The sequence below is a fragment of the Pan paniscus genome, chromosome 2 (genome assembly GCF_029289425.2).
Source record: "Pan paniscus chromosome 2, NHGRI_mPanPan1-v2.0_pri, whole genome shotgun sequence".
Taxonomy (NCBI): Eukaryota; Metazoa; Chordata; class Mammalia; order Primates; family Hominidae; genus Pan; species Pan paniscus.
Window position 1 is genome coordinate 12468769 of NC_085926.1, and position 23237 is coordinate 12492005.

General features: G+C 43.8%; 1 protein-coding gene across 15 annotated transcripts in view; it reads left to right on the plus strand.

Moving 5' to 3' along the window:
• Positions 1-2385: 2385 nt before the first annotated feature.
• The window catches only part of TSEN2 (tRNA splicing endonuclease subunit 2), a 53104-nt gene continuing 32252 nt past the window's right edge, over positions 2386-23237 (plus strand). For 2 of the 15 annotated variants that reach the window (XR_008624695.2, XR_004670448.3), the window contains exons 1-6: positions 2443-2574; positions 7843-8048; positions 10191-10272; positions 14529-14565; positions 21262-21784; positions 23155-23232. Coding sequence is in view for 9 of the 15 variants with exons in the window: in XM_034955825.3 (XP_034811716.1) it covers positions 7860-8048; positions 10191-10272; positions 14529-14565; positions 21262-21784; positions 23155-23232 (909 nt within the window). In the remaining 6 variants the exon portion in view is untranslated. Of the gene's footprint in view, positions 3252-6288; positions 6411-7842; positions 8049-10190; positions 10273-13418; positions 13531-14528; positions 14566-21261; positions 21785-23154; positions 23233-23237 lie in introns of those variants that run through there. The other 13 variants (XR_004670449.3, XR_010111397.1, XR_010111398.1 and 10 more) reach the window with 11 other exon arrangements.

Genomic DNA, 23237 nt, shown 5'->3' on the forward strand with positions numbered 1-23237 from the left:
TAATAAAATTAAGTCCTTATCTATTAGAGATACCTACTGAAATATCATGGATGAAGTTATATCATGGATGAAGTTATATCATGTCTGGGATTGTTTTAAAATACTCCAGCAAGGAGATAAAAGTGTGTATATCGAGAATGCAAAAGAAATGAGATACCAAAGGTTGAAGGTTGTGGAAGCGATTTTTTATTTTTGAGACAGAGTTTTTACTCTTGTTGCCTAGGCTGGAGGGCAATGGTGCAATCCCGACCCACCACAACCTCCACCTCCCCGGTTCAAGCAATTCTCTTGCCTCAGCCTCCAGGGTAGCTGGGATTATAGGCATGCACCACCATGTCCAGCTAGTTTTGTATTTTTAGTAGAGATGGGGTTTCTCCATGTTGGTCAGGCTGGTCTCAAACTCCCAACCTCAGGTGATCCACCCGCCTCAGCCTCCCAAAGTGCTGGGATTACAGGCATGAGCCACCGTGCCCGGCCAGAAGTGATGATTTATTGGACTGTTTTCTCTACTTTTGTGTTGTATGTTTGAAAATAACCATATCAAAGGGTTTAAAATGCACTTGAGAAAGTCTTGGGGAAAATTTCTTTCTTTTTTAAAATTTACAGATTTTTTTTCTTTTTTTAATTTCTTTTTTTATGTTTTTGGGAGGGGAATTTGAGATCCCATTATCAGCAAACCCCAAATCCTTCCACGAGCTGGGATGGGATTTAAGAGACCTGGCTGTAGTCTCAGCCCCACCTCAGACCTGCTCGGTTATCTCTGACAACTCACAGTGCCACTGGAACTGTTTTCTTATCAGTTAAATAAGGAAGTTTAACTGGACAACCTCTGAATCCCTTTCATTGTTAAAGCCCTCTAATTCTAAAACCAGTATTTCTTAAATTGGCTTGTTCTGGTCGGATATTACAGCCTCTCTTCAGCTGTCTCTCCCCTGCCCAATCCATCCTGTTACCATATCCTGTGACTCTTGCCAATTTTCTCCCTTTCTTTTGCAACATTCTTACCACAAAGCTCTTTGATTTTGGTGTATCGAAAGCCCGAACTCCCTAGCCTAGCAGTGAAGGTCCTTGCAGCAGACGACCCACTGAATGCTGCGACATGATCTCACTCTACCAAGAGCAAGCCCACAGTGCAGTTCAAAAAGGGCCAGGCAGGATGCAGTGGCTCACGCCTGTAATCCCAGCACTTTGGGAGGCCGCGGCGAGAGGATCGCTTGAGGTCAGGAGTTTGAGACCAGCCTGGCCAACGTGGTGAAACCCCGTTTCTACTAAAAATATAACAATCAGCCGGGCGTGGTGGCAGGCGCCTGTAATCCGAGCTACTCGGGAGGCTGAGGCAGGAGAATCACCTGAACCTGGGAGGCAGAGGTTGCAGTGAGGTAAGTGAGCTGAGATGGTGCCACTGCATTCCAGCCTGGGCGACAGAGCCAGGCTCAGTCTCAAAAAATAAAAAGGGCCAGAAAAACAGGGACAACACATGCCATGCCAGACTACTGCAGAGCACAGAGGCAAGTCACCCAAGCAGGTCTGGGAAGGCAAGAAGTCTCCTGGAAGAGGTGATATTTGAGCTGAGACCTAAAGGCTGACCAGGAATTACTGCAGCTAACAGAGGGGAGGGAACATAGAGGCAACAGCATGCGTGAAGGAATGGAGGCAAGAACATTGGCAGAAGTCCAAAATTCAACATCCATCATCACATCTAGCACCATGAATCTCTCCAGCAGTATTTGCCACACTTCCTTGCCATCCTCCTTTGCCTCCTGCTTAGTCTGTGTGGTGGAACTCCTGTGATTCATATTTGGGAAAGTATATATTGGACTCCCCACAGGGCTCCTTTAAAATAACCAGGTCAGGAGAAACTTACACTTCCTATTGCACTCCAGTTTTGCTCATCTCCCGTAATTCTGATGGCCCATTTTTCAGTAAACTCAAGCTCAGAAAGGTTGTCAGTCATTCAAGCTCACGCAGCCAGTGAGGGGGGAAAATGGGGATGCAGAGCAGGTGGACCTGCCGCCTATTGTCCCTTAACTGCACAGGCAGTCTGGGCACACAGAGGCTTCTGGCCAGGTGTCTGCCAGAGGAAACGTCCTTGCAAGTTCCCCGCATGCTGCAGCGTACACAGGTGCGCTGCTGTGATCCTCTTTCTACACTGAGAAAGATGAGATCAGTTTCCTCAGGGCCATTTAATAAAGTCCTGTCGGTCGCCTCAAACATCCCATCCACCGAGGGCCGAAGACTCTAGGTCTCTCCCATCTCCCACGTGACTATGTGACATTTGACGGGTAACTGCATCTCATCTGTAAAATGCGTCTTGCAGGATCGTTCTGGCTTCCGTACAATCCTGCAGAGAGCAGCAAAGAGCGCACGCAGCCTCCGCCTCATACTCCGCAGTGGCAGAGCTGGCGCACAGAACACCCGCCAGCCGGCCGTGCGCAGGCGCACTCCGCCAAGTCCCGACGGGAGCTCTGCGGCTGCGCACTCGGCTGGCTTTGCGGCCGCACTGCTTGACGGCAGCGGTGTCCGCCCCACGGCCGGCGTTGCCGGGGTAACGGCGAGCGCGTGGGGCCAAGAAAGGTAAGGGCCCTGGGCGAGGAAACCGCGGCCCTTTCCGAGTTTGGTGTTTTGCGGCGAAAGGAAATCTCGCTCTTCCGAAAGTCCTCCAGGGCGAGAGAGGAAAGGGCCTAGGTACTGTGCTGGGGTCGCACAGCCGGCCGAGACAGTGCCGGGACGGGGAGCCAGGCTTCCTAGTGCGCCCGGTCACTGACTCCTCCGCGCTTTCCTCGTGCGCCTGCAGCCCTTGGTTCTTGGAAACGCCGGCGCCTTGTTCAGGGCTGGTGGGGCTGGGGCGCAAGGTGCAGCTGACAATGCCCGAGAGGAGCCGCAGCCTCTGGTGGAGTTCGGTCGGGTGTGGGGGTAGTCAGGGAAAGAAGCAAAGGGGTAAGACAGGGAGTTAGGAATTCGCGGGGCCCCTAACGCTATTGGGGTGCGCAGTTGTTTATTTTATTTGCAGCTGTCGTCTGGTGAGCGCTTTCCACGTGGTAGGCCCCGAACGAAACGCCTTCTGCAAAATTATGCATTTAATCCTGACAACAACTTTCAAAGGCTGGTCATCTGTTTATATGGCTTATTCTCAGGTTCTAACTTGAAAGCTCCCCAGAGGCAGGATTGTTTACCTTGTCCCTTTCATCCTTGCCTCCCTAAGCCCAGGAGGTGCGCAGATGGAGCTTGAAGCGTGTTTTGGTTGGGAGAAGGTGAGATTTGCTGAGTAGGAGGTTTTTTAACCAGGTTTGTTTGGCACCTAGTCCAGGAAGTTGGAAAATTAAATGGAGCCACCTCTCCCTTTTTTGTTTTTCTAATAGACATTTACCATCACCTAAGAGGTGTTAGCTTGTGTGCTCGAGGGAAGAATAAGAAACAGACTCTGCTTTTAATAGAAAGTAAGAATATGCAGCTCTGGAGTCAGGTGTGCGCAGGTTGGGGAAATAAGTAAAGATTTCTCAGGGGTGCGCCCGGCCCCTCCGAGTCACTTTCCCCATCTGTACAATGGAAATAAAAATAGTCTTTACCTCCGGGGGCTACTGGGATTAAGTGAATTTGAATAGACCTTGCTGTTACCAGTGGTTAGCTATATGTTAAAATCAGCTGGGTCCACCCAGGAAATTCTGATGTAATTGATTGCAGGTGAGGCCTGGGCATGAGGAGTTAAGGGTAGCTAAGCTTGAGGGCCACTGTGTGATGTACCACTCCCAGGTTTAATTTTCTTAATCTGCATTTTTCAATCATCATTCTAAATAACCTGCAGTGACTCCAATTCCAAACCAACCTTTGCAACCCAAACCTCTTGACAACTGACCCAGTCTTTCCTATATGTTTTTGTGCACCTCAGGCACCGCTCTTCTTTCTTATCTGTGGAATGAGGATAGTACAGTCAGCTCTCCCTATCAGGTTCCGAATCTGTGGATTCAACCAATGTTGCATCAAAAATATTTGGAAAAAGAAATTTAAAAAATATATATATGACAATTATTTAGTATTTACATTGTATTAGGTATTCTAAGTAATCTAAGTAATCTAGAGAAGACTTAAAGTAGATGGGAGGATGGGCATAAGTTACATGCAAATACTACATTTTATTTAAGGGACTTGAGCTGCGGATTTTGGTAGGGGGTGAGTCCTGGAACCAGTCCTGTGGATACCAAGGGATGACTGTAGTACCCACATGTGCAGCACATGCAGTGAGTGCCTCTGGCATCTGGTACCTACCTATGACAGTTTCCTCTTCTTATTTTACTCACATCCCACCTCTTACAGCATGCTGTTCTGCCGCGACACTAAAGAACCTTCTTGAATGTCCATTGCAGATATGGGGAATGGTAAATGCAGTCTTTTCTCCTCTGCTTTGCCTTTCGAGTTCAGCACAGGAGGACTCTTCCATGAAACTAGAGATCATCTGATTTGTCCTCTTGAATGTTTCCCCCTGGGGAAGTGAGCTCTACCTTCCCAGAGGGTTTCTTTCGATCTTTTCTAGAAGCTTCACGCTGGTATCTGTGAAGTCATTCTTGCAGGACATGGCCTGGGGAATGTCTTTACTTCTGAATTTTTAAAAATAGCTTTATTGAGATACCATATAATTCTGTAAAAGTCACCCTTCTGAAATGTACAAGTCAGTGGTCTTAGTATTCGCGGAGTTATGTAACCATTACCATCACTACAATCTAATTTTAAAACATTTTCGTCACCCTCCAAAATAAACCTCCTGTCTTATTAGCAGTCACCCCCCCCATTTCCCACTCTTCCCTGTCTCTGGCAACTGGTAATCTGTCTCTATGGATTTGTCTATTCCGGACACTTTATATTAATTGTCTCGTGGTCTTTTGTGTCTGACTTCTTTTAGCATAATGCTTTCAAGTGTTGAAAAATGTATCAGAACTTCATTCCTTTTCTATGGCTAAATATTTGATTATATGGATAGACCACATTTTGTTGATCTGGTCAACTATTGATGGACATTTGGATGGTTTCCACTTTGATGCTATTATGAATAATACTGTTGTGAACATTCACATACAAATTTTTCCATGAACATATGTTTTCATTTCTCTTAGGTCTATACCTAGGGGTGGAGTTGCTGGATCATGTCGTAACTATGTGTTTGACATTTTGAGGAACCGCCAGACTCCTCCAGTCCTGTTCGATTTGAAGATGAAACTGGGCTTAGAGAAAGTGGGTTGTGCAAGGTCACACAATAATAATGGCGGCTTTGCATGTCTGGAAGGCCTACTGCGAGCCAAATTCCTGAGGGGTGTGCAGCCGCATGAGCAAGAGTAACACAAGAACTTGGATTATGAGGGGTGTTTTGTCGCAGGGACCCTTCCATCCCACACACCTGGGTTGGAGTACAGAGTTCTTTTGATCAAGTGTCACAGCTAAATCTTGCCTTTTTTAGATGTGACAGCAGTCTGAGAGGGAAAAACGCTGAACAAATGAGGCAGACTAAAATACAACTCTTTATTTGTTGAGAGAATTTATTAGAACTTCTTGAAGGTGGCCATTAAATCTTTTTTCATTTTTTAAAATTCCGAATGTAATGTATATAAGTCAGCTGCTGAGCAGAGGTTATTATAAAAGTGAAAAATCCCATAAAAGTCCGAACCATTCCTGGAAGTCTTTCAAAAAGTGCCTTACTAGAGACCAACATCCTGCCCCCAAAAAGCAGTGTTTATTTTCAGTTTTAGAATAAATTATTGTCTCTCCAGTTGAGTACTAAATGTGATCATTGGCTTGGGCTGAGGGATAAGTCAGCAAGCAAGGTAAAAGCCTAGTCAAAATATGCTCTTAAGAAAATCTCTTAGGTTTCCTGTGAGCATGCAGTAGACATGGTTTTGTTATAAACACTATACAGCAAGATGCATGCATAAATATAAAATGTACAAAGTAATGCTCAGTATGTAATTCTTTCAAGGAACCTTATTTAGAAATTAATCTAGCATGTTGCTGCTTAGAACAATGGCAATTCTAGGAAGGTTCCAACTTCCCGATTCTTCTTTTTCATGGTTATCTTTGTAATTGATGTATCATTTCCTCTAACTCCTCTTTAGTCTGTGTTTTTCTATGTCCTCGTATAATTCCTCAGCTTCTTCCTTGAGAAGTTGGATAATGATATCATCACACGTTGGATAAGCCTTTTCTTAATGGTCATGACACTCTTAAAGCCACTCACCTTCCCCTCCCTCAGTTTTGGCCACCTTCTTGACTGTTTCAGGCTTGATGGCATCCCTTGCCAATGGGATGCAAGTACTGAGTGCAGGAGCCACCTAAGTAATTAGTCTTATTTTTTCCCTTGTGAGGATTCGGAGTCATGTAGGTTAAACGTGTGTATGATTTGGCCGCACTGTATCTTCAAGCACCAGGTAAGCTCTCAGTTGAAATCAAGTCTAGACCTAGTACTGGGGGAGCAGCAGATTCAAGTTTCCCATCTCATTCCAGGACAGCTGCTCCTCGAGTGGAATGTCTTGCACCATTTACATTGTTTTCCCATGTATATGGTTACGTTTTCCTAGGTTAAGTGCATCTACCGTATCTCTGTGTCTGCATCACACAATATGTTCACATTTACTTCCCTCCTTTAGACAGTGGATAACAGCCAGTTCCGTTAGCTCCAACCTGCTTTCTGTGCTTCCAGCTATGTTATATACTTGTTTTGTCTCCTTGGATCCAATGTATGGCCCCAGAGGGACACGTACTGGCTTTGGCTTTCTGTTCTCCCTCATGGTGCTGGGTGCACAGTGGGTAATTCCGTTACTGCTCAATAACCCTTCACCATCTGATTTTGAGAAAGAGTCATCAGACAAAAGTAGATAGACCCTGCCTGTGCTTTCAGCAGAATCTAGAGAGAGGGCATGGGCTTGGGAGTTCAACAGACCTGGGTCATCCGATGCCACCACACTCGGGGTCGTCTACAAATCTCTCTAACCTGAATCTGTTTCCTATTTGTAAAATGGTGTTGCTACTGCTCACCCTGTAATACTAATTATAGCTGATACATGAATGGTACACGCTATGTGCCAGGTACTGTTCTAAGCACTTTATGGATCTTAACTGTAAGATAGAGTCGTTCTTATCTTGATTTTGCAGGTGAGGAAACTAAATCACAGAGAGAGTCAGTGACTTTTGCCCAAAATCACACTGCTAGGAAGTGGTAAAGTTGATTCTGATGCTGATAGTCTGGCTTTAGAGTCCCTGCTTGAAGCCAGTAGCATTTGGTAGTATATAATCGACCCTTAAATAACTGCTGCTGTCATTATTATTTATTAATGTACTTTAAAAATTGGGAGCTGATTGACCCAGTGTTTAGTGTATTGTAAGATCCTCTTGGAAAATGAAGTGCTTGCAAGATTTAATTTGTTGAGGACAGGGTCTCAGTTTTGTCTTTGTCTCTCCAGCACCTATGATTATTAGGAATTCCTGGTAGTAAATGTCTGTTGGGTGAGTGAAATGGAAGCACTCCTGGTAGACAGAAATCCTGTTGTGCTTGCTCTCAGGAGACCTAACATTGCAGCTTTGGGCATGTCACTAGGTCTCAGCGTTGTCAGCTGGAGTAGAAAGATTACCACTCATTTCCTGGGGTTTATTGTGGGGATTAATTGCAGTATTCTAGGTCAATATGATTTACATTGCTCACACAAACTGTTCTTACTGCTTTTAGTTTATTGCTTTATAAATACTCTATTTCTTCCCACAGACCACTAAGTTTTCTGAGCCTAGGTACAGATGTACTCACATTTTGGATCAAGGTAGTTACTGATTGTCTGTTTCTTTCTGTTTGTTGTCTGCTGTTTAAAGAATACCTCCTCTGAAAAATGGCAGAAGCAGTTTTCCATGCCCCAAAGAGGAAAAGAAGAGTGTATGAGACTTACGAGTCTCCATTGCCAATCCCTTTTGGTCAGGACCATGGTCCTCTGAAAGAATTCAAGATATTCCGTGCTGAAATGATTAACAACAATGTGATTGTGAGGAATGCAGAGGACATTGAGCAGCTCTATGGGAAAGTAAGTGCAGGCAGCCTTGGTAAGATGACTTTCAGACAACCCTGAGCAAGCAGTCCTTTCCTTCTCCCCATCCCAGCCATACCCCCACACCAACCATGAACAATGTGTATTCTTTCCTTGCGGTTTGGTCCAGTTGTAGGAAAAGTACAATTTGAATTAGTGCCCAAAAGCCATATGTTAGGGTAATAGAACGACAGATGGAGCACCCCTGCCCACAAACCTTTATTTCAGTGATGAAGTAGGTTCAATGGATTGACTATTTTTTTTTGTCTTTAGTTGTAAAAGCAATGCATGTTTGTTAAAGGAACAAAAAAAGTAATTTACAGAAATGTAATGGGTAAAAAGTGAAAATTCCCCACTCACTCCCATCCCGTTCCCAGAGGTAGCCACAGCGTGGCATAGTGTCCCTGCTCAGGCACGGATCAGATGGGGCTTTGGCATGGAGCTCCTTATCTGCTGCCTCCTGGTTAGGGACCTCTTCTCAGATGAGGACAAGTTCTAGTTTTTACTGTTTTCCAGCATTGATCAAGTTGAATGAAGACTGGTAGTTCTTTAAAAAAAATTTTCCATAATCTGTTCATTGCTGTGGGCATTTTTAAAAAACAGCTTTATTGAGTTATAATTTACAACTATAAAGTTCTCCCATTGTAAGTATACAATTCAGTGGTTGTCATAAATTTATAGAGTTGCACAACTCTCACCACAGTCCCGTTTTAGAACATTCCCATCACCACAAAGTTCCCTTGTGCCCATCACACTTAATCCCTGCTCCCACTCCCGGCCCAAGGCAGCCATGGAATGGCGTCTTGTCTCCATAAATGTGCCTTCTCTAGACACTTTATGGAAGAGTGGGTGGCACTGGCCATGGTGAGGCAGCAGTCTCAGTAGGCCAAGGGCAGCTCACCAGGGAGGCCTTCATTTACAGTATATAACATTAAGCAAGAGGCTTTATAAAGTGCTGTATGCATTATTTATTCTTGGTTTTTGTTGTTGCTGGGTGTTTTTTTTGTTTTTTGTGACAGAGTCTTACCCTGTCACCCAGACTAGGGTGCAGTGGCATGATCTCAGCTCACTGCAACCTCTACCTCCCAGGTTCAAGTGATTCTACCACCTCAGCCTCCCGAGTAGTTGGGACTACAGGCGCATGCCACCATGCCTGGCTAATTTTTGTATTTTTTGGTAGAGACAGGGTTTCACCATGTTGGCCAGGCTGGTCTTGAACCCCTGACCTCAAGTGATCTGCCCACCTCAGCCTCCCAAAGTGCCGGGATTACAGGTGTGAACCACCATGCCTGGCCTCTTTATTCTGATTGTTAATCTAAATGGAGAAAGGGGTGTTTGTTTTATTCTTTCAATTTTCTGTGTGTTTAAATATTTTGTAATGAAAAGGGGAAAAATACATGTTGTTTTTGGAATCAGCAGGAATGAGAGGAATACTTCAATTCTGGAGTACAAAAGAATCCAAGAGGTTTTTTTGGACCTAGTGGGCAGCATGGCTCCTGCCTTCAGGCACACTGTGTTCCCGAACCATATGTAGAGAAGAAACTCTGCCTCTGCCTGCCCTCGGCTTATCATACCTAGACTGAAAGCATTAGTTATGGGATAAATGAGGTGTGCTAAAAACTTACTAGTACTCTTGAAGCGATTAGAAAGGTGTTACGCTAAGAACATCCTTAGTCATCATTAGATAATCAGAGGGAAAATGTAAAGACATGAAAAGTGGGGCGAACCTCTTGTTAACTCAGATGGGTACAGTCGGCCCTCCATATCATGGGTTCCACTTCCGTGGATTCACCCAACCTTGGATTGAAGATATTTTGGGAGAAAAATCGCATGTGTACTAAACGGGGACTTTATTTTCTTATATTAAACAATATAACAACTATTTACATAGCATTTGCATTGCATTAGGTATTGTAAGTAGCCTAGAGATGACTTAAAGTATATGGGAGGGCCTACGTAGACTATATATAAATACTGCATCATTTTATATCAGGGACTCAACCATCTGCAGATTTTGGTATCCACCAGAGGTCCTGGAACCAGCCCCCTGTGGATACTGAGGGATTACTGTATATTCTACCTCAGCTAAAAAACTGGTAACTAAGCATGAACTAACTTCATTTTCTCTCTTCCTGGAAGGGTTATTTTGGAAAAGGTATTCTTTCAAGAAGCCGTCCAAGCTTCACAATTTCAGATCCTAAACTGGTTGCTAAATGGACAGGTAAAGTTGTTGTATCATTCAGTTCTTTTGACAAATTATCATTTTCCTTTGTTTTTGATCTTATATCTCAGGCTATATAGTAAAATTCTAGAGAAGTAACATGTACACTGGCAGTTTTACTGCCAAAGTTAGCTAGAATAATTCTAATCAAAGCAAAAGGGTTATGATTGGGTGACAGTGTGTTTAATTTCTAGAATTATCAAGTGTTAATTGGGCTTTTCTGTTGTTAAGTGTTTGCTTAGCAGAGTACTATGCCTGTGGCAGGTACTGGTAGTTAAGGACCTGCTCACCTGTGGCACTATGCAAAATTTTTAAAATTTTGTTTCCAGAATTAGAATTTGTAATAGCCATGACATGTATGTGTGTGGTTCTCCCTTGCTGATTCTCTTTAATTTATAAATGTTTTAGAATATTTATCTAAGGAATTCTCATGGTAATTACTTAAGAACCAATACCAGCATGTTAAAACATAATTAGAAAGGATCTTTTAAATGTTTTATTGTAAGAAAATATACAGATTAAAACTGCACTGAGATAACATGTCAACAATCAGGCAGAAATCCAAAAGTCTGACAATATACTGCATTGGTGAGGACTTCAGAAACAGACCTTCTCTTGCATTGCTGGTGGGGTGCTTGTGGTACCACCCTCATGGAGGTGAATTTGGCAATGTCTAGCAAAATTACCTATGCATTTACTTTGTTTTCTTTTCCCCCATTCCTCTCTTTCCTCAGTCCCTGGTAACCTTTATATGTTTTCTGTCTATGAATTTACCTATTATAGATATTTCATATATAAATAACAATCACACAATATTTGCCCTTTTGTGTCTGTTGCTTTCACTTAGCATATTTTCGAGGTTTGTCCCTGCCATAGTGTCTATCAGAACTTCATTCCGTTTTATAGTGGAATAATATTCCATTGTTTGGACATAGTGCCTTTAGCTCATCTGCTGATGGACACTTAGATGGTTTCTGTATTTTGACTTTTCTGAATAATACTGTTGTGAATATTTGCATACACGTATCTGAGTCTATTTTTAGTTGTTTTGGATATATACCCAGGAGTAGAATTAATGGGTCATATGATAATTGTCTGTTTAACATTTTAAGAACTAGCCAAACTATTTTCCACATTGACTGCATCATTGTACATTCCCACCAGCAATGCACCAAAGGTTCCAATTTCTCTACATCCTTGCCAACACTTGTTTAAAAAAATAATAGTCGGCCAGGCGCGGTAGCTCACGCCTGTAATCCCAGCACTTTGGGAGGCCGAGGCGGGTGGATCATGAGGTCAGGAGTTCGAGACTAGCCTGACCAACGTGGTGAAACCCCATCTCTACTAAAAATACAAAAATTAGCCGGGCATGGTGCTGTGCACCTGTAATCCCAGCTACTCAGGAGGCTGAGGCAGGAGAATCACTTGAACCCGAGAGGCGGAGGTTGCAGTGAGCCGAGATTGCACCACTGCACTCCAGCCTGGGCAACAGAGCAAGACTCCGTTTCTAAATAAATAAATAAAATAAAATAGTCATCCTAATGAGTATTAAATGGTAAAAGTTTTTCATTTTAATGAAGTCCAATTTATCTATTTTTTCTACTATTGCCTGTGCTTTTGGTATCTATTTAAGAAACCATTGCTAAGTCCAAATCATGCAGATTTCCCTGGTGTTTTCTTTTAAGAGGTTTATAATTTGAACTCTTAAGTTTAGGTCTTTGGTCCATTTTGTGTTAATTTTCGTATACTGTGTAAAGTAAGGGTCCAGCTTCATTGTTTTGCCTGTGGATATCCAGTTGTCCCAGTATATGCGTTTACTTTTGATCCAGCAATCTCACTTCTAGGAATTTATCTTAACAATACACTGACAAAAATATGAAAAGAAATAGCACAGGGCTATTCATGCAACACTGTAATATCCAAAGACTGGGAACAACTTGCATGTTCATCAGGAGAGGACCTGTGGAATAATCCATATTTATATAATTAATCCATATAATGAAGGACCGTGGAGCTGAGACAGGAATGGGAGATCGCTACGATATGCTGGTAAGCGAAGACAGCACAGTATAAAGGAAAGTACATGCTGTGCTGTGGTTTATCTAAAAAGATGGAAATATAAAATAGATATTTTATTATATTTTTTGAGACAAGAGTCTCACTCACTCTGTCATCCAGGCTGGAGTACAGTTGTGCAATCTCCGATCTCAGCTCACTGCATCCTCCGCTTCCTGGGTTCAAGCGATTCTCCTGCCTCAGCCTCCTGCGTGAGTAGCTGGGATTACAGGTGTATCCCACCATGCCTGGCTAATTTTTGTATTTTTAGTAGAGACAGAGTTTTGCCATGTTGACCAGGCTGGTCTCAAACTCCTGACCTCAAGTGATCTGCCTGCCTTGGCCTCCCAAAGTGCTGGGATTACAGGCATGAGCCACTACGCCTGACCAATTTTTTTTAAATGGAAGGATAAAGCGTAGTTTTTTAAAAATTCCAGTAGGAAGGGATGAAACAGGATGCAGAGAGAGGTGAGACTTTATAGATTTGACTTTGTAACCATATAAATGTATTACATAATTATAAAAAAAGTTTGGCTGGGCATGGTGGCTCACACCTGTAATCCCAGCACTTTGGGAGGCTGAGGCAGGCGGATCACCTGAAGTCAGGAGTTCAAGACCAGCCTGGCCAACATGGCGAAATCCTGTCTCTACCAAAAATATAAAAATGAGCTGGGCATGGTGGCAGGCACTTGTAATCCCAGCTACTTGGGAGGCTGAGGCAGGAGAATCGCTTGAACCCTGGAGGCGGAGGTTGCAGTGAGCCAAGATCGCGCCACTGCATTTCAGCCTGGGTGACATGATGCAAATCCGTCTCCAAAAAAAAAAAAAAAAAAGTTAAATTTTTACAAGAGATTTTTTTAAACATAGAAATGAAGTAACTGAAGCTTATATCAAGTTGGTTGTATAACCACAGAGTGAGAAATTATTTTGAGTAACTTTTGGTTTTTTTGGAGATAGGGCCTGGAGTGCAGTGGTGCAATCTCAGCTCACTGCAACCTCCACCTCCTGGGCTTATGCCGTCCTCCTACCTCAGCCTCCCGAGTAGCTGGAACTACAGGCACATGCCATCGCAGCTAGCTAATTTTTGTGTTTTTTGTAGAGACAGGGTTTCACCATGTTACCCAGGCTGGTCTTGAACTCCTGAGCTCAGACAATCCACCCGTCTCAGCTTCTCAAAAGTGCTGGGATTACAGGAATGAGCCGGTGAGCCTGGCCATTTGAGTAACTTTATAGTGATTTGATTGTTCAACCTAATCGGATAGACTTTGCGTCAGTTACTTCTTGTCACGATAATGCTGCTTAGTAAACCACCCCGAAAGGTATTGGTTTTAAGCAGCAACCATAGTAGTCACTAGGTGTGCAATCTTGGCTGGGTGTGCTCACTTTCCTGTGGGGTTAAAGCTGAACATCATCTCTTCCAAGCATTTAATGCATGCAGAAGAGGCTGAGTTTGGGAAAAGAGAAGTAATTAGCCCAAAGGCAGAGTTAGGAAAAGACCAGGATGAAAACCCAGACCACTGGGTGACCTGATAAACATTTCGGTTGGAAAGACTCCTCCCACCTGATGCCCTGCTTATGCCTGGGGTACAGGCAAGTTACTACAACCAAAACCTAGGGATTCAGAAACAGCAGGACCCCGCCTGTCAGAACTGCGCCCTCATCAGGCTGGTCTTCAAAATAACTTGAGGTCAAGCCAGTTTGAGATTCTGCACAGGGAGCTAGAGCTGGATCCCTGAACTCCCAAATCCACATCCAAAACCAACACTGCAATCAAGTTCACTTTTCCAGCACTTTTGATATACACATGGAAGGAGCTTTCAGTGAAGAGGGAAGAATGGAGATGAAGTGCATACCTCTAGGGCCTCAGCATTCTCATTTGGAAGTTGGAATGAGCATTCAGCCATGGCAGAGAGGTTTCCTCGTGTTCTGTTGCTGCTTAGCTGGAGCCCTGAGTTGAGAAGAATTCTGAGGTCCCCTCTAAGCCCAGCAAGACCGATGTGATTGATGGGCAGCACCTGCCAAGGGTATGGGTTCAGGGAAGGACGGCATAGAAAGCATATTTTTGCCATTGCTGACTGGACAGTAAACTTTCTAGGTGTGTGATTTTGTGAATCTTAAAATTCTTAGTCTTTCCTAGATTTTTAGTGTTTGTTCCCCTTATGGGAAATTTGCCTGAAACTAATAGAACTTCTTTGTTCCAGATATGAAGACAAACATGCCTATCATCACATCAAAGAGGTAAGTCATAATGAACTTTGGCTTCTGTCAAAATGATAGTTTAAGTCAGATGTTTTTAGGTAGTCTTGTCCCATGTAGCAGTCCAGTCCACACCTTTTTTTCTTTCTGTTTTTGGTAGTAGATGTATCCTTGAAAATTATGTTGGAATTTAATGTGGATCAAATCATTTTTGAAATGCCTTACGTGAGTTTATGGTTTGTTTAAATACTGTTTTGCCAGTTGAATTCTTTCCAAATTATGAATAACTATCCTGTAATAGCTATGTTATTAAGTCCTCATATTCTTGGGCCTAGATTTTGAACCAGCCTTCTGCCCGGTGGGCACAGATGGTCCTGTCCCCCTTCCTCCAGCTACACTGTAGGGTCAGAGAAAGAGGCTTTCACAGAGGCCCTTCCTCATTTAATCCTAGACATTCCCGGAACGTTTCTCCCTGACTCCCCAAACACACACATATGGCCTGGCTGATTCCTGCATGTCCTCAATCCTGCTCATGCCTGACCTCTCCTGGGTTTCTTTCCTTACCACCGTCCCCTCCTCTGTCCTGGGTGCTGCTCCTCTGGCCCCCACAGCCCTCTTTGGCGTGCAGCACTTTCCTCATGTGTCATACATGGGTTTAGACTGTCGGTGCTTGGAGAGCAGAGATCAGGCCCTTCTCCTCTCTGCAGCGCCACACTTTGTGGTCCCTTGGTGAGATTGTTGACTGTCTCCATCCATCCCAGACCTCCTTGTCCCTGTGATACAGTACAGCTCTTCCATGAAACCTTATAAAACTTCTCAGGTCCCCAGTGATTTTGTTCATCTTGCTTCTGGCATATACGCGCAAAATCCAGCAGCTCCTTTTTGGTTACATGCTTGGCAACCCCATAGCCAGCGGGGTGGCAAGGAGTGGTGGCACCAGGGAGATCTCAATGGCTGTTCCAGCTGTAACCTCAGATTGGGGTCAGGAGTGGGATTCTGGTGTGTGGGAGGGACCTGCTAAGAACCTGGCAGAGCCCCCAGCCTTGGAGGAGCTATAGTGCAGACAGGTTGCCACAGCAGAAACCTAGGGATCAGAAATAGCAGGAGCTCGCCCATCAGAACTGCATCCTGGTTAGGCTGGCCACAACATGACATAAGGTCAAGCCAGCCTGCCAGCGTAGAGGTTCTGCACAGGGAGAGGGCTACCTCCCTGAAGAGCATCTCTTTAGGAGCACTACAGTATCCCAAGAAGTTTCATTGACCCTTGTATTCATTTCCTAGGGCTGCCATAACAAAGTACCACAGACTCAATGGCTTAAAACAACAGAAATTTATTGTCATGGTTTTGGACACCAGAATTCCAAACTCAAGGTGTCAGCAGGGCCACAGTCCCTCGGAAGGCTCTGGGGGAGCATCCTTCCTTGCCTGCCTTCACTGCTGGCTCCTGGCACCCCTTGGCATTCCTTGGCTTGCAGATGCATCACTCTAATCTCTGCCTCTGTGGTCACGTGGCATTCTCCCTTGTGTGTTTCTGTGTGTCTTTGTCCAAATTTTCCTCTTTTTTTTTTTTTTTGGCATTAAAAATTTGATACATAATAGATGTATGTATTTTCGGGGTATGGGTACATGTGATATTTTGCCTCTTTTAAGGACGCCAGTCACTATGTCCTTAGATCAAATTGATTCCATCTGCAAAGACCCTGTTTCCAGATAAAGTCATATTTGCAGGTACTGGGGTGCGTAATCTGGGAGGTGTATGTTGTTCTACTATTCCTTAGTCAAGGCCCCACAGTTACAGAGTTGCACTGAGAAGTGAAAATGATAAACTATTCACTAATAAGCAGGCCTGGCATGAACTCAATCTGCATTCAGATATATCTCTCTTCCCTCCTCAGCGCTCTTGATATACTTTATTGTGTTATCACCTTAGTTGATTTTTTCCTTCAATTCTCCTCTAGTCTAACTGCCAGATTCTCATTTTTTAATCCCTTTGCCATACTTTGATCACTTTCATAGACTTCATGAATCCTGCATCTTTTTTGCAAGATTTAAATGTTCAATTTGCTGTCAATTTGCATTGAATTTACATTAACATAACAAAGGACAAAGTGACATAAACGACACATAGTGACAGTGCAGGAATGTTGCTTGAAGGGGGTATGCTTGTGGGGATTAATTTTTTATAAGAAATTTTCAGATTACAACTCATTTCCCCGTGTGAACCTAAGGATGTTTAAAGATGTTACCAGCACAGTTCTATCAGCAAGCTACATACGTCCCCCAACCAAAACCAATACTTGATTTATTATTTGTTCACAACACTTGGAATCACAATCTAAATTTTGCTAAATATAAGAAAAATTGATTCATGTTCATCTTTTTAGATTAATTTTTCAACTTAAATACTTGTCATAATAGTTGTTCGTATTTTTTGTAGAGACAGGGTCTCGCTCTTGCCCAGGCTGGTCTTGGGCTCCTGGGCTCAAGTGATCCTCTCACCTCAGCCTCCCAAAGCACCAGGATTACAGGTGTGAGCCACTGCACCTGGCCATAATTGTTTCTTTTCTGATGCCTCTGAAATTCTGATTTTTATTTCAAGTCGATTCACTCAAATTGGCCTTTTTTCAACAATAGTCGTCCTTGGATAAAGTTACGCACCTTCTGCGTAACTCTTTCTGAAGGTAATGTCAGGACCCTTCTGTGATGCCTTTGGGGAACTGACACAAGTAGGGGTATGTCCCTGAAGGACCAGCCCTGATGGTCGTGCTGGTTGCCCACCCCGTTGTCCTTTATTCAGCCAGAATTCACTATGTGTCAGGCATTGGATAGGTGTTGGGGACCCAAGAGCGAGGAAAAGACCTAGTCCCTGTTCTTGAAGGATTTACAGTCTAGTGAGAGAGGAAGAGAAGTGAACAGTTGTGCTGTCCTGTAGCAGTCGGTGTTGTGATAGAGATACCATCACCATTATAGCCAACAGGTGCTGACTGTTCTGGCAGTGCCATTCCCAGTCTCTGAGCTTGCCTGCATTACCTCCTTTCATCTTCTCAAGAAACCTTCGAGGGTAGGTACTAGAGATGTTTCTGTTTCGTAGATGGGGACTCGGAAGGCTTCAGTAGCTTGCCCAAGATTACGTGGGCTCAGCGCCAGAGCCTGGGAGGCATTGATATGGGTGTGCACACCAGCACTCCCTGAGCACCTTCCAGTGCTAAGTATCGTGCCAGTGATGGGCCTGTGTGTTATCTCAGGTCCTCACATCACTGCTATGAGGTGGGTCCTGTTCTTAGCCATCTTCCACAATTGGAAGAACCGAACACAGGGAAGTGAAGCTCCTTGCTCAGGGTCAGTATGTGGACTTAGGCACTGTGGCCCCAGAATCTATGTGCACTAACCACTCTAAACCACTCTGCTGTGCACTTCCAGTGATAAATGGGCATTCATCAGTACAACAATAGGGAACGGTGCCCTGTGCAAATGGGAGAGGTGTGTGTTCAAGGGTGCAGAAACATGAGAAGCCGTGGCGTGTTCTGATGGGCACATCCTGTGTCCTTGCGGTCCTGGATGGTGCTGCTTTCCCCAGTCCTGTCACTGCTTCCAGTCGTGGCTGCTGCCTCATCCTTCTGCCACGCTCCCCCTTAACACTTTCTGCATTTTACTTCTCATTTCTCTTCCTGCAACTGCTCCAGCATCTGGGATTGATGGCAACAGGACTTGGCTTTTTAAGGTGTTGCCAGCCAGCTAGAGGAGGCCTTCAGCTCTGACCCATGTGTCGTTGTCTTAGTCATTTGTTTGTGTGGCTCTTTTCATCATATCTGACTTGGAGGCTTTCTTCTACATGCTCTTCGAGCCTCAGTCTCCTTTGACTTTTCATAGCGATCCTCTGAGACCCTGAAAAGGGAACACAGGTATGGCCTGGTTCTGGTATGTGACAGAAGAGCACAGAGGTAGAAGTGCTAAGTGGCTTAGCTCAGAGCCACACGGAAGAGCCAACTCCAGGACCTAGACCTCCAGAGGCTGCGTTCATCCCTGCATTGCTGCCTCTGCTCTCAACAGCAAATTAAGACATTTCCATTCATTAACATCTTTTTCAAGATACCATATATTGAGTCTGATTTATTTTTCAGGCCACTCCTAAAAACTCCACAATGATATAGTAGTATTGATTGAACACTTCTTATGGGCTATGCACTTTACCTGTCTTATTTAATTCTTGCTGCAACCCCAGGAGGTAGGTGCAGTTATCCCTGGTTTGTAGATGGTCACTGAGCCTTAGAGAGGTGGGGTCATATAGCTGGTATGAGAACGTGATGGAGCAAGGATTGGAACCCACGTCTGCTTTGACTGCTCTGCTGCAAAGAGCAGAGCAGTGCCCTCTGTGTGCTCACTTCACTCCAGATCTTCTGGTCAAAGGAGGAACTATTGACCCTTTAAATCAGTGGTTCTTTCACGTGTTTTGAGTCAAGGAATTTGGCAAAAGTTTTGGGTCCCTTCCCCAGAAAAATATATTGTCACAAAAATTTGTGTTCAAATAAAGGAAATTTATAGACCCTGTAGAGCCAATGCTTATGTTGATATGAAGAGCTAAGATTCTTTTTAGACCTCTCACATGAAAGTTCTTTTAAACATATGCATAGGTGGCCATGTTCCAGGTGAGAAGACACCCTGCGGGTTGTGGCACAGCTATGTTCTTTTTGCTGGTTTTAAAAGTAATACATAACAAGATCCCTTTGAGGTGGTAGTACTCATCTCCACATTTTATAGGTGGGAAAATTGAAGCACGGAGAAGTTAAGTAATTTGCATTGCCACACAGTTATAAGTAACAGGGCTGGACACAAAATGTGCCATACCAAAGTCACGGTGCCGTACTGACTCTCAGGTATTAGGGTAGCCTTACCAGGTGTTAATCTTTAGGATACAATTCCCAGTATATAGGGAGGCATCCCTGATGTTCATCCTCATGTGGGGTGAACAAGGTATGGACAGCTTTGGGATTCTTAGGAATCAGGGTTAAGCAACCACTAGTCTCTTTTTAGGTACAGCAGAAGCCAATGTCCTTGTTGAACTGTGTGAGATATAGCAGTTTGTAAACTATGACATATTCAGTCTTTTTTTTTTTCTTTTGGAACATTTCACAAATTTGCGTGTCATCCTTGCGCAGGGGCCATTCTAAGTATATGTGCTGCCGCATCGAGCACTATTCAGTCTTCTTAACCAGGTAAAAGAAGGTGAAAAGTAAAGTTACATCTGCCTTCTCACAAGCCATGTGTTGTCTTGGATGCCTTTCAGACTGATCACTGAAGGTCGAGGCAAAAAGCACTTGAGTTTCACAATGTCTTTGACCTTCTGATCAGATTTCCAACATCTGGTAGTTCTCACATCACATGAACACATCCCAACAGCCTAGGCATGAATGCTTTGCCCTATTGTTTTGCCTATAATTTTTTGTAACTTGGGAAGTGTTTTGTAACTTGGGTCTTAGCTTCAAGTTTTAGAAACTTAACAAGAATTTTATCAATAAAATCTACTCTGCAAAGTATTGTGAGGAAAAGGGCCATTTCTGTTAGAATATGTGGATGAATCTACGTAAGCCAAATCATTTCTCTCCTTATCCTGTGAAAGGGTTAGTAGGCACTGTGATGAATATTTATTGAAATTCTCATTTTGCTTTCCAATGCTAAACAAGTTATTTGTATTATGAATGGCATATCTATCTGAAAACATTATGAGATCCAAAATTGAAAATAATACAAAACAAGCTGAGAGCGGTGGCTTACACCTGTAATCCCAGCACTTTGGGAGGCCAAGGCGGGCGGATCTCTTGAGGTCAGGAGTTCAAGACCAGCCTGGCCAAAAATTTGTGTTCAAAAATACAAAAAATTAGCTGGGGGTGGTGGTACAAGCCTGTCATCCTAGCTACTCGGGAGGCTGAGGCAGAAGAATCGCTTGAACCCGGGAGGCAGAGGTTACAGTGAGCCGAAATCGTGCCACTGCACTCCAGCCTGGGTGACAGAGCAAGACTCCATCTCAAAAAATAACAACAATAATACAAAAAAAAAATCTTGATAAAGGATGGCCATTTTTTTGTTTATTTACCTAAATCACTTAATCTATCAGTTTTAAATTAGATAAATTTTCATAGTTTGTTGAACTGGGGGTTAGTTTTTTTTTGTTTTTTTTTTTTGTTTTTTTTCAAATAAATGAAACTATATTGTAAAAGCAAAGAAACAAGAAGTAACATATGCTTGTTGCAGAACACTTAGAAAATGCAGAGGCCACACGCGGTGGCTCACACCTGTAATCCCAGCACTTTGGGAGGCCAAGGCGGGCGGATCGTGAGGTCAGGAGATCGAGACCATCCTGGCCAATATAGTGAAACCCCATCTCTACTAAAAATACAAAAATTAGCCAGGCGTGTTAGCAGATGCCTGTAGTCCCAGCTACTTGGAGGCTGAGGCACAAGAATTGCTTGAACCCAGGAGGTGGAGGTTGCAGTGAACCAAGATCACACCACTGCACTCCAGCCTGGCAACAGAGCAAGACTCCATCTCAAAAAAATAAAAAAAGAAAGAAAAGAAAATGCAGAAAAGTATAAAGAAGAAAAATATTTATCTATAATGCACCATTCAGTAATACTGCTGTAAACATTTTGGTGTGTCACCTTCCAGTCTGTTTTATGTGCTTTGTTGTTTTTTCAATTTTGAAATTCGAGTGCTGTTTCTAACAGTATTTCTATCTTGCAGGTATCAGCGTAGTGTTGAGTGGGCAGCAGAGCTGATGCGTAGACAGGGGCAGGATGAGAGTACAGTGGGCAGAATCCTCAAGGATTACACGAAACCGCTTGAGCATCCTCCTGTGAAGAGGGATGAAGAGGCTCAAGTGCATGACGAGCTTAACTCTGGAATGGTTTCCAACATGGAAGGCACAGCAGGGGGAGAGAGACCTTCTGTGGTAAACGGGGACTCTGGAAAGTCAGGTGGTGTGGGTGATCCCCGTGAGCCATTAGGCTGCCTGCAGGAGGGCTCTGGCTGCCACCCAACAACAGAGAGCTTTGAGAAAAGCGTGCGAGAGGACGCCTCACCTCTGCCCCACGTCTGTTGCTGCAAACAAGATGCTCTCATCCTGCAGCGTGGCCTTCATCATGAAGACGGCAGCCAGCACATCGGCCTCCTGCATCCTGGGGACAGAGGGCCTGACCATGAGTACGTGCTGGTCGAGGAAGCAGAGTGTGCCATGAGCGAGAGGGAGGCTGCCCCAAATGAGGAAGTAAGTAGAAGAAAATAAATCGCTTCCTCCAAAGCCATCCGTTCCTGGAGATGTTGGCTAATAGGGATGTCTTTTGCCTGCAGCTGGTAGCTGGCCTGTTGTAGGGTCCAAGGGAAGCAGCAGGCTTTGGGCCACAGCAGCTGTGAGGGCCATTTCAACTAAAACCCCAAAGTTGGTGAATAACTTTTTAAAAAATTTATAAAATTAAGACAAGGCCAGTGGTATTCTCTCCTTTATTTGGGAGAAAACAAAATGCGGTGATAATTACACCTGATCTTGAGTACAGCCGAGCAAGAAGGGCTCACGTGTGGAAGTCAGCCATCTTGAGAAAAGCCTAGGGAGGCCGGGTAAGAGCTACGTCATGAAGGGACTTGCTGTCAGAGTTACCCTAGAGCTGTCTGGAATCGCTAAAAATTAGAAACAATCTAATTGCTAAATGGGATATGAGATACCCATTCAAAGAAATATCATGTAGATTTAGAATGAGGTTTATGAAGTCATATTAAGAACATAGGAGCCAGGTGCAGTGGCTCACACCTATAATCCCAGCACTTTGGGAGGACGAGGCAGGAGGATCACTTGAGGCCAGGAGCTCAAGACCAGCCAGGGCAATATAGCAAGACCTCATTTCTGCTAAAAATAAAAATAAATTGCTGGGTGTGGTGGTACATGCCAGTAGTCCCAGCTACTAAAGAGGCTAAGGTGGGAGGATTTCTTGAGCCTGGGAGATCAAGGCTGGGCAACAGTGAGACCCTGTCTCAAAAAAACAAAAACATAGGCACATGCTTATTAGGTACAATTGGGTGAAAAAAGCAACACGTAAAATAAAATTCACCAACAAAATGATTACAACTGCAGGAAAAATTCACAGGGGAAAAAGGAAATAAATGAGAATCTTCATAGTGAAAAAGTTTAAAACTTCCTTTTCCACAAAAGTAATAAAAAAGCACTTCTTGGCCAAGCGTGGTGCCTCACACCTGTAATCAACACTTTGGGAGGCTGAAGCGGGAGGGTTGCTTGAGGCCAGGAGTTCAAGACCAGCCTGGGCAACTCTGTCTCTACAAAAAATTAGCCAGGCATGGTGGCACACGCCTGTAGTCCCAGCTACTGGGAAGGCTGAGGCAGAAGAATTGCTTGAGTCTAGGAATTTGAGGCCTCAGTGAGCTATGATCACACCACTGCACTCCAGCCTGGGCAATAGAGCAAGAGTCCGTCTCAAAAAAATTGTGTTTTAATCATTCTTTATAATATTAACACAATAGAATGTGAATCCTGGGAATTTATAAGAAAAATGTTCATTTTAAAATACATTCTCTATGACATGTAGTGCTTCCATTTGTTCTGTATATATTGTATTTCTTTCTCTTTAGTTGGTGCAAAGAAACAGGTTAATATGCAGAAGAAATCCATATAGGATCTTTGAGTATTTGCAACTCAGCCTGGAAGAGGTATG